The sequence below is a fragment of the Hyperolius riggenbachi genome, chromosome 4 (genome assembly GCF_040937935.1).
Source record: "Hyperolius riggenbachi isolate aHypRig1 chromosome 4, aHypRig1.pri, whole genome shotgun sequence".
Lineage (NCBI taxonomy): Eukaryota > Metazoa > Chordata > Amphibia > Anura > Hyperoliidae > Hyperolius > Hyperolius riggenbachi.
Window position 1 is genome coordinate 397,554,342 of NC_090649.1, and position 12,199 is coordinate 397,566,540.

General features: G+C 42.6%; 1 protein-coding gene across 8 annotated transcripts in view; it reads right to left on the reverse strand.

Annotated features, from left to right (window-relative positions):
- The window catches only part of NINL (ninein like), a 185,390-nt gene that overhangs the window by 13,086 nt on the left and 160,105 nt on the right, over positions 1–12,199 (reverse strand). For all 8 annotated transcript variants that reach the window (XM_068232251.1, XM_068232253.1, XM_068232250.1 and 5 more), the window contains 4 exons: positions 5,848–6,081; positions 4,172–4,456; positions 1,951–2,202; positions 742–816 (listed from right to left, as the gene is read on the reverse strand). In XM_068232251.1, coding sequence (XP_068088352.1) covers positions 742–816; positions 1,951–2,202; positions 4,172–4,456; positions 5,848–6,081 — 846 coding nt within the window. The remainder of the gene's footprint in view (positions 1–741; positions 817–1,950; positions 2,203–4,171; positions 4,457–5,847; positions 6,082–12,199) is intronic.

Below are 12,199 nucleotides of genomic sequence, written 5' to 3' on the forward strand. Positions count from 1 at the left end.
AGCACAATCAAGAGTAAGGGCCCGTTTCCACTTGTGCAGTATGAATTAGTCGCGGAAAACGCAAAAAGAATTTGCACACTGATGCGAATTTTACCGCGAATTCGCGGGCGTTTTCGCATATGTTAGTATGTGAATTTAACCATGTCAGTGCCTGTGTGCTTTTACATTGATTTTATGCGAAAACACCCTCGAATTCGCAGTAAAATTCACATATAAAAACGCATGCGAATTTCCTATTAAATACATTGTATGCGAATCGCACACTGCAAGGCAGTGTGCGAATTCTGATGGCTCTGCCGTGCAGATTTATCCTGCACACAAAACCGCACTGGATTTCCGACAAGTGGAAACAGGCCCATCCACTTGTATCGGTTATGCAAATCTGCATGCAGAAAACGCATGCAGATTCGCACAAGTGGAAACGCGCCCAAAATGAAAATGTTTGCTACAGAATTTACATTTACAGCCAATATATACAGTACTTACTGTTCTGCCCTAGGTAAAGAAAGCCAAGTACCCAAACCCAACAACTGTTTGTGTAATCTCTTATTCCCATTACTTATCACTGTCATTTCTAGGATTTCAGTTATTACCCACCGTAATACATTTTATATACCATTAAAAAATAAAGGATGTTTTGGATTATGTAATGTAAAATGTTACATCTGTAAAATCCAGTTATGGATTATATTAAAAAAAAAAAAAAAGGACAGCAAAGTACCATAAAGCAAACACACTGACCTGTTTGTTGGTTTCATCTAATCCATTTATAAGATTCTGTCTCTCCTGCTTGTGCTTGACAATCAGCTCTTGAACCTATTTTATAACCATAAAGTAAAGTAAAGCACGTGCATAAGTTATTCTCAAGAAAGCGCAACAGAGAATGTACCATCTACGACAGCTGAAAAAGTTTGGCCTACCTCAAAATCTAATGGTGCAGTTCTACACTGCAATCATCGAATCCACCATAACATCATCTATGACTGTACGGTTCGGCTCCTGCTCAGCATTAGGATAATTGGCTGTAGCTTACCTTCCCTGCAGGATCTTTACGCTAGCAGGTGCAAAAAGAGAGCAACCAAAATTGCCTCTGACCCCTCTCACCCAGCTCACTCCATCTTCCAGCGCATGCCTTCAGGAGTAAGATTCCGGTCAATCGCTACCAAAACCTCCAGACACAGGAACAGCTTTTTTCCTCAAGCGGTAGCCATACTTAATGCTGAACCGCGTTAGAGCTGCTAGGACTTGATAGTAATCAGCACAGAACTGTAAATGAACAATTCTCACATTGCTTACTGCCACTACATATAATGTCCTTAACTTGTAATATTCACACTGTCTGTCCTTGTATTGTTTTTGTTTGTGTTTGTTAAGCAACTGCCAAGACAAATTCCTTGTAGGTGCAAACTTACTTGGCGAAAATAAATTGATTCTGATTCTGATTAACTAGTCTCTGGTGATCAGGGCTGTGGAATCGGTACAAAATTCCTCCGACTCCAACTCCTCCTCAGTTTTTGAAACCACCGACTCCACTCCAGGTACCTTTGTTTCTCTAGCTAACACACAATCTACAACCTGTTTATTGTTTTTTGCAAACAAGTAGCTTGTTTTGCTTTTATTACTACACTGGTCTGATTGTATTGTAGCTACACACTGTGCATAAATAAATTGATGGAACAAAAATGCTCAGATTTTAGGATGTGCTCCTTGCGTATCTTTGTACTGGATCATTCAATGTCGATAAACAGTTCATCACTTACAAAGGGTATAAACTCTAGAGCATGTACAACTGGCTCTCGTTCTGCTGTAAAGAATGGTTCTAGATACTTTCCAGTGTTCCTACTGGATAAATACAAATGACTTCCTTTTGCCTTATCTTTGGTGTGTATTTAACTGAACATATGTGATCAAAACACTTTCAGCTATCCAATGTAAGTCAGTGAGGAATACCTTGTCTTCAGAGGTCTTCAAGTCTAGTTTCAGCTGCTCTCTAGCCTGACACCATTCAGCCTTCTCCTTCTCCATAGCATGGATTTGTTCCTGAAGTTTCTGCACTGTTTCTGTGGCCTCTTCCTTCTGCTGGGTCACTTCTCTGAGTCTATCGTCTATCCGCTGGATGCTCTCCTGGTCACCTTCATGCTGAGCCTTCAGACGAGACGCTGTGCACGTCAGCTGACACAGTTCAGTCTGTGTCTTAATGTTCTAAAGACAAAAAACAAATTCAGAACTTAAAGTTTATCTTAAACTAGCCCACGCCAGTAAATCAGAGATTAGCAAAGGCACAAAGTACTTAACTTTTTTTTTTAAAGAAAGAGACTCCTAACAATTAGAAATGAAAGCCATGCTGTTAGGCTGGCCATAAACGTATCAATTTTTCTGATCGATTTTTGGACAAGTTTATCATTTTGCTGGTCATCTATTGCTCAAACCTATGCAGGCCATCCTTTTAAATTGTTTTTGAGCACTGAAACAATCAAATATCTGATGTTGGAAAAACTGTGTATGAAGGGGGAATCCATGGTCAGTTAGTGCCACACTGCATCAAGTTGATTCAATCAATGCTCAACAGATTTCTGCTGGAAACAAAATTGAAATTGAATTTGCCAGTGGTGTAGGAGTTACTATCTGACTGCATTCCAAATGGGTATTGAATAGACCAACTTAGTATTAGGGATGGTCAATGCAATGCAACTAATTCCGACTTGATGCAGGATTATGAAAATTCTGTATGCACAATATGGGCAGCTTGAAAATGGCTCAAATTAAACCTTGGTGGGACTTGATTGGTCCACTTTCAAGCTGCATATTTTTGCATACAAAATGTACATAATCCTGCATTAACTCGTAATTATTTGGATCTCATTGACCATCCCTACTTAGTATAGTATTAGGCAATAATTGACCCATGTATGGCTAGGTTTAAGTAGCGGACTTGAGTCTGCCCACCGCAGGTTGCTGAAACAACACAGCAGATTTATCAAAACCAGTGCAAGCTGGAGTATATGTGGTGCAAAAATGGAGCATGTTCAGATCAAGGATTCTGATTGGTCACTCTGAGCAACTGCTCCACTTCTGCATCGGTAACAGATTTTCCTCTAATTCTCCTTCCCCGGATTTTCATAAATCTTCCCTGAAATGTAAAAAGACATCATATAGTAGTTTGATAGACATCTGAACACGAGCAGATCATCTATGGATTATGTGTGCAGAAGGAAGACAAATGTAGAAAACAGTGAGCTCTAGATCGAGTATGCCCAACTCCAGTCCTCAAGGGCAGAGATCCTCACACATTTTTGGGACAGCTAAATTTTATTAATGGAACTGAATCAGGAAAGCTGTGGATTAACACATTTGCTAGTTCTCTGTCCATCCTAAATACTGGGATGGATACGGCCCCCCGAGGACTGGAGTTGGGCATCCCTGCTCTAACTCACTGCAAGACATCTGGGCTAACGGTTTCTGCAAGCAGCCACAGACCTAAAATGGTCTTCAGGTACCAACCATCATATCAAGTCTAAAGCCAACATAACTGGCTGCTGAAGGTTGTGAATTTATTTTCCCTTTTCTTTTTCCATATGGTGTAATATTCAGCATTCATGTTATGCAACAGAGACTAATATATGTATAAAAGGCAAATGACAACAGTTTCCATTTTAGTAAAAAAGCACTGGTACACATTTTACTTGGATATCAACTGAATAAAATAAGAAAGTTGATGATTGTCAAAAGCTGGCAAAAAGGGATGGCAGTCTAACATTTCTGGTGTTTTATTGTAATCGATATTAGAAAGTATTTACATAGTGCTAACATCTTCCATGGCGCTTTGGGGCCTCATTCCCAGCTAAAATCAAACAAGCAAACGAATTGCATTTGTGCGCGCTGCTTCCAATCCATCGCTCCACTGAGCGCTGCGCTTCTGGTAAAAGCACTTTTCTAAGCGCTTTTCCAAAGCGGTTTTGTAATTCACTCCCTGACGCAAGTCAGGAAGTGAACTCTTTAACCCGGAAAATAAATGCAAAGTATCTATTCTAAAAAACGCGAACGCTGTCCACTTGACCTGGTGCTGAAGTGTGGCATTCGGGTCAATTAGGGTTTCGGAATTCAATAGCCCCAATTCAAACACCACCACTGATATAGCTATAAAATCAGTTTATTATGAGGGAAGGTATACCTCCTGCTTGGACGTCTGCAGATCACTTTCCAGTTGCTCCTTCTCGCTCTCCCATGCGGCCTCTTTCTGCAGGTTTTCTCTGTTCAGCTCATTCAGCTTTCCCTGGAGTTGCTCTATGAGAGCAGATGCCTGATGCTTCTCTTCCATCACCTCCCTGAGTCTAGCGTTCATTTCCTGGATGGTCTCATAGCTCCCCTCTCTCTGTGCAGTGAGATCAGATAATGTGCTGGTCAGCTGGAGGCTCTGTGTGTTCAGCTGGCACAGCTCATCCCAGTATTTTTCATTCTGAAGAAAGAAATATACACAAAAGTAAAAATGTCAGATTTTTTTTATATTGCAGTACATTAAAGAGGCACTGTGGCAACATATGGGGCAGCATGGTGGTGTAGTGGTTAGCACTCTCACCTTGCAGCGCTGGATCCCCAGTTCTAATCACAGCTAGTGCACTATGTACATGGAGTTTGTATGTTCTTCCTGTGTCTGCATAGGTTTCCTCCGGGCATCCCTGTTTCCTCCCACATCCCAAAAACATAGATTACTTAAGTGGCTTCTCCCCAAATTGGCCCTAGACTACAAGAGACATAGGACTAAGCTAGGGATTAGATTGTGAGCTCCTCTGAGGGACTCTGTACAGCACTGCAGAAGATGTTGGCACTATATAAATACATACTGTAATAAAAAACATAGTAGAATGTAGTAAATTATTCAGGATACACATTTTTGTGTTATTTATCCTTGTTGCAGCATCAAAAACACTTCCTATATCTAGATATTGATGTATATTGCTATGCATTCTGGGAGACCAGGTATTCTTTCTACTGGCTTTGGAACACAAAGTAAAGTAAACAAAGTAAACACTGGCTTTGGAACACAAAGTAAAGAGTAAACATTCTGCAGTGATGCACCTGTCAGCAGTAGATGTTGCCGCCTGTGATAAATTTCAGAACGTAAAGCACAGTGGGGGACATTTATTGAGAGTGTCTGAGACAAAATATTGTTAGGTTTTAGAAATCCAGGCAGAACTGTCTCAGACATCTTAAGAAATCACTAGATAGTGTAGATTCCTTCTAAGACTGTTGTAAAATAGGAGGAGCTAGGAAGGGCTCTCAGACAGTGAAGTGTATGAGGGGAATTGCTGTTGCTGAGGTAACCAATACATCTGCTGTAGATACTGGCAGGCTCTGAGGAGGAATTCAGCAAGGGGGAGGAGCCCTTCACAAATCATGTCTAGCCTGCACTCTGCAATCATGTCTAGACTTCAGTTCTACATCTGTAGAACTGCTATCAGGCACCTCTTAATCTGCGCCAGTTTAGGGATGGATTTGCACTTTTGTGATCTGTAGTGCAGCTCTAGAAATTCACACTAAACTGACACTATTACCTAGGATTTAAGAAGGTTCTTATCATGCAGAACTGTTCTACCTGATGGTTAGAACAGTTTAAGAAGAAAAAATGCTTTGATAAATCTGTCCCAGTGAGGACAGGGTGAGAAAAGATTTTACAATGGAAAAACCACTGACTAAATAACTTATAAATGAATATTGTCATCCTGAACACTAAGCATTCACACTCTTCATATCATTTTACATTTGTTCTATAGTACACACATTCCAGATAACATTCAATGCCATTGTGTTACTTTAACAACCCCCATGTGTTAAATGACCCCACTCTACCTCTTGCTTGGTGACTTGGAGTTCTTGCTGTAGTTGTTCTCTCTCCTTTTCCCAGGCTAGCTGCTGCTGTTGCCCCTCAGTTTCCAGAGCAACAAGGGTTTCCTGTAGATTTTCTAGACTTGCATTTGCCTTTTCTTTTTGTTCAGTAATCTCCTGTAGTTTTGCATTTAGCTGGCAAACTGTCTCCTTGTGCTGCACATTTACTTGTGATAGCTCTTCCTGATGGTCCTGGTTCTGCAGGAAAAAAAAATACATTTTATAATACAAACAATTCATAATAAAGTGGTATTGTCACCATAAAAATCAAATTTCAACAGCAAATGTGTATTAAGTGATAAAGATGCTAATCCTGCAGTCAAAACTTGAAAAACCTTTTCTGCTGTTATGGTTCGGAGATATCACATACTTTAGGAGCACTGGCCCTTTAATAGTCAGTGCCAAACAGTTGAATGCTGGGAGTTCTTTTTAGCTATAATATATTCCTCCTCTTCCATTTATTTCCCTGCCTAGCCTATCTGAAACATGATCCTCTGCTCACTTGTGTTTACAAGAAAGGCTGAGGTGACTCAGCGATTGGAGGAGAAAAGAAAAAAAAAAGTCAGTGCAGTTCCTAGTATACACCTCAGTGGGACTCGGAGGAGGGCAGCTAAGCAATACACAATGAGCAGGGGGGGAAGGCAAGAGTCAGGGAGGATATGATGTCAGTGTTAGCTTAGCAAGATGGCCACTGCCAAGAATAGGATTTTCTGCTTTTACTTTATAAAATTCACAGGACTCATTACGTGGATAGCACAATACATCTGTTATGTAAGTTGAACTAGTATTTATCTACACATATATATATATATATATATATATATATATATATATATATATATATATATACCGGTATATATATATATATATATATATATATATATATATATATATATATATATATATATATATATATATATATACACATATACATATATATATATACATATACATATACATATATATATATATATACATACATATATATATATATATACATACATATATATATATATATATATATATATATATATGTGTGTTTTTTATTTCTAGGTTAGCATGGGTGTCGCTTATTCTTTAAAGCAATACAGAGACAAAACAAGATAGAACATTTATATCAGGGACTTAAAGAGACACTGAAGCGAAAAAAATATATATGATATAATGAATTGGTTGTGTACTATGAATAATTACTAGAAGATTAGCAGCAAAGAAAATATTCTCATATTTTTATTTTCAGGTATATAGTGTTTTTTTCTAACATTGCATCATTCTATAATATGTGCAGATTACACAACACTCAGCATTCAAAATGAGTCTTTCAGAGCAGTCTGTGAAGTAATGAACTCTCCTCTAGCAGAGGAAAAGTAAACAGTTCAATTACAGTTGAGATAATAAAAGTCAGATAACAGCCCTCTCCACGACTAAAGGTCCGTACACACGCCGGACTTTAGGCAACGACGCGTCCGTCGTTGCCTCCCGCTGGGGGCGGATCGCTCAGAAACAGCCGTATCAGTATGACGACAGAGCGTACACACGCCGGACTGTCGCTGGCACGCCCACCCAGCGGGAGGCAACGACGGACCCGTGTGTACGGACCTTAAGTTAGTCGGAGAGCTTAATAGCTTTTTTGCATAGAGATAACAACTGGAGTTTCTCAACTCTTCCTGTACTGGAAACAATTAGACTGATGTATCTGATCTTAATGTTTTATTTCTTAGCTGTACTACACATACAAATCATAATATCATCATTTTTTTTCGCTTCATTGTCTCTTTAAAATGTCATCAGCAAAAACAGCTGTATTTAAATTATTTTGGAATTAAAGGGATAGGGTAAAGTTAACCACTTCCCGACCGCCGTATATACAATTGGCGGCCGGGAAGTGGACGCCGCAAGGACCGCCGTATTGACAATTGGCGGCGGTCCTTGTATGGGCATGGGCGGAGCGATCGCGTCATCCGTGACGCGATCCTCCGCCTCGCGCTGCTCACCCGCCGCAACATCCCGCCGGCCATACGGAAGCGCCAGCGGGATGTTAACCCGACGATCGCCGCATACAAAGTGTATAATACACTTTGTAATGTTTACAAAGTGTATTATACAGGCTGCCTCCTGCCCTGGTGGTCCCAATGTCCGAGGGACCACCAGGGCAGGCTGCAGCCACCCTAGTCTGCACCAAGCACACTGATTCCCCCCCCCCTGCCCCAGATCGCCCACAGCACCCATCAGACCCCCCCCTGCCCACCCCCCAGACCCCTGTTTGCACCCAATCACCCCCCTAATCACCCATCAATCACTCCCTGTCACTATCTGTCAACGCTATTTTTTTTTATCCCCCCCCCCTGCCCCCTGCTCCCTCCTGATCACCCCCCCACCCCTCAGATTCTCCCCAGACCCCCCCCCCCATGTACTGTATGCATCTATCCCCCCTGATCACCTGTCAATCACCTGTCCATCACCTGTCAATCACCCGTCAATCACCCCCTGTCACTGCCACCCATCAATCAGCCCCTAACCTGCCCCTTGCGGGCAATCTGCTCACCCCCCCACACCAATAGATCGCCCGCAGATCCGACATCAGATCACCTCCCAAATCCATTGTTTACATCTATTTTCTCCTCTAAACACCCACTTATTACCCATCAATCACCCCCTATCACCACCTGTCACTTTTACCTATCAGATCAGACCCTAATCTGCCCCTTGCGGGCACCCAATCACCCGCCCACACGCTCAGATTGCCCTCTGACCCCCCCCTTATCAATTCACCAGTGCATTAATTACATCTGTTCTTCCCTGTAATAACCCACTGATCACCTGTCAATCACCTGCCAATCACCTATCACCCATCAATCACCCCCTGTCACTGCCACCCATCAATCAGCCCCTAACCTGCCCCTTGCGGGCAATCTGATCACCCACCCACACCATTAGATCGCCCGCAAACCCGCCGTCAGATTACCTCCCAAATGTATTGTTTACATCTGTTATCTTCTCTAAACACCCACTAATTACCCATCAATCACCCATCAATCACCCATCAATCACCCATCAATCACCCATCAATCACCCCCTATCACCAACCGTCACTGTTACCTATCAGATCAGATCCTAATCTGCCCCTTGTGGGCACCCAATCACCCGCCCACACGCTCAGATTGCCCTCAGACCCCCCCCCCCCCCCTTATAAATTCGCCAGTGCATTATTACATCTGGCCTTCCCTGTAATAACCCACTGATCACCTGTCAATCACCTGCCAATCACCTATCACCCATCAATCACCCTCTGTCACTGCCACCCATTAGCCCCTAACCTGCCCCTTGCGGGCAAACTGATCACCCACCCACACCAATAGATCGCCCGCAGATCCGACATCAGATCACCACCCAAGCGCAGTGTTTCCATCTATTCTCTCCTCTAAACACCCACTAATAACCCATCAATCACCCATCAATCACCCCCTATCACCACCTGTCACTGTTACCCATCAGATCAGACCCTAATCTGCCCCTTGCGGGCACCCAATCGCCCGCCTACACGCTCAGATTGCCCTCAGACCCCCCCTTATCAATTCGCCAGTGCAATATTTACATCTGTTCTCCCCTGTAATAACCCACTGATTACCTGTCAATCACCTATCACCCATCAATCACCCCCTGTCACTGCCACCCATCAATCACCCCCTGTCACTGCCGCCCATCAATCACCCGCTGTCACTGCCACCCATCAATCAGCCCCTAACCTGCCCCTTGCGGGCAATCTGATCACCCACCCACACCAATAGATCGCCCGCAGATCCGACGTCCGATCACCTCCCAAGTGCAGTGTTTACATCTGTTCTCTACCCTAAACACCCACTAATTACCCATCAATCACTGCTACCTATCAGATTAGACCCCTATCTGCCCTTAGGGCACTCAATCACCCACCCACACCCTCAGAATGCCCTCAGACCCCAGCCCTGATCACCTCACCAGTGCATTGCTTGCATCTATTCCCCCCTCTAATCACACCTTGAAACACCCATCAATCACCTCCTGTCACCCCCTAGCACACCTACCCATCAGATCAGGCCCCAATTTGCCCCGTGTGGGCTCCTGATCACTCGGCCAAACCCTCAGATCCCCCTCAGACCCCCTTCCGATCACCCCCCCAGTGCATTGATTGCATCTATTTTCCCCTCTAACCACCCCCTGAGACACCCATCAATCACCTCCTGTCACCCCCCTAGCACTCCTATCCATCAGATCAGGCCCAATACAACCTGTCATCTAAAAGGCCACCCTGCTTATGACCGGTTCCACAAAATTCGCCCCCTCAGACCACCGGTCATCAAAATTTGCAGATGCTTATACCCCTGAGCAGTCATTTTGAGACATTTGGTTTCCAGACTACTCACGGTTTTGGGCCTGTAAAATGCCAGGGCGGTATAGGAACCCCACAAGTGACCCCATTTTAGAAAAAAAGACACCACAAGGTATTCTGTTAGGTGTATGACGAGTTCATAGAAGATTTTATTTTTTGTCAAAAGTTAGCGGAAATTGATTTTTATTGGGTTTTTTTCACAAAGTGTCATTTTTCACTAACTTGTGACAAAAAATAAAATCTTCTATGAACTCGTCATACACCTAACGGAATACCTTGGGGTGTCTTCTTTCTAAAATGGGGTCACTTGTGGGGTTCCTATACTGCCCTTGCATTTTAGGGGCCCTAAACCGCGAGGAGTAGTCTAGAAAACAAATGCCTCAAAATGACCTGTGAATAGGACGTTGGGCCCCTTAGCGCACCTAGGCTGCAAAAAAAAGTGTCACACATGTGGTACCGCCGTACTCAGGAAAAGTAGTATAATGTGTTTTGGGGTGTATTTTTACACATACCCATGCTGGGTGGGAGAAATCTCTCTGTAAATGGACAATTGTGTGTAAAAAAATCAAACAATTGTCATTTACAGAGATATTTCTCCCACTTAGCATGGGTATGTGTAAAAATACACCCCAAAACGCATTATACTACTTCTCCTGAGTACGGCGGTACCACGTGTGGCACTTTTTTTTTACACCCTAAGTACGCTAAGGGGCCCAAAGTCCAATGAAAACCTTTAGGATTTCGCAGGTCATTTTGCGACATTTGGTTTCAAGACTACTCCTCGCGGTTTAGGGCCCCTAAAATGCCAGGGCAGTATAGGAACCCCACAAATGACCCCATTCTAGAAAGAAGACACCCAAAGGTATTCCGTACGGAGTATGGTGAGTTCATAGAAGATTTTATTTTTTGTCACAAGTTAGCGGAAAATGACACTTTGTGAAAAAAAAAACAATTAAAATCAATTTCCGCTAACTTGTGACAAAAAAATAAAAACTTCTATGAACTCACCATACTCCTAACGGAATACCTTGGGGTGTCTTCTTTCTAAAATGGGGTCATTAGTGGGGTTCCTATACTGCCCTGGCATTTTAGGGGCCCTAAACCGTGAGGAGTAGTCTTGAAACGAATTTTCTCAAAATGACCTGTGAAATCCTAAAGGTACTCATTGGACTTTGGGCCCTTTAGCGCAGTTAGGGTGCAAAAAAGTGCCACACATGTGGTATCGCCGTACTCAGGAGAAGTAGTATAATGTGTTTTGTGGTGTATTTTTACACATACCCATGCTGAGTGGGAGAAAGATCTCTGTAAATGGACAATTGTGTGTAAAAAAAAATTAACAAATTGTCATTTACAGAGATATTTCTCCCACCCAGCATGGGTATGTGTAAAAATACACCCCAAAACACATTATACTACTTCTCCTGAGTACGGCAATACCACATGTGTGGCACTTTTTTGCAGCCTAACTGCGCTAAGGGGTCCAAAGTCCAATGAGCACCTTTAGGCTTTACAGGGGTGCTTACAATTTAGCACCCCCCAAAATGTCAGGACAGTAAACACACCCCACAAATGACCCCATTTTGGAAAGTAGACCCTTCAAGGTATTCAGAGAGGGGCATGGTGAGTCCGTGGCAGATTTCTTTTTTTTTTTGTCGCAAGTTAGAAGAAATGGAAACTTTTTTTTTTTTTTCTCATAAAGTGTCATTTTCCGCTTACTTGTGACAAAAAATAATATCTTCTATGAACTCACTATGCCTCTCAGTGAATACTTTGGGATGTCTTCTTTCCAAAATGGGGTAATTTGGGGGGTATTTATACTATCCTGGAATTCTAGCCCCTCATGAAACATGACAGGGGGTCAGAAAAGTCATAGATGCTTGAAAATGAGAAAATTCACTTTTTGCACCATAGTTTGTAAACGCTATAACTTTTACCCAAACCAATAAA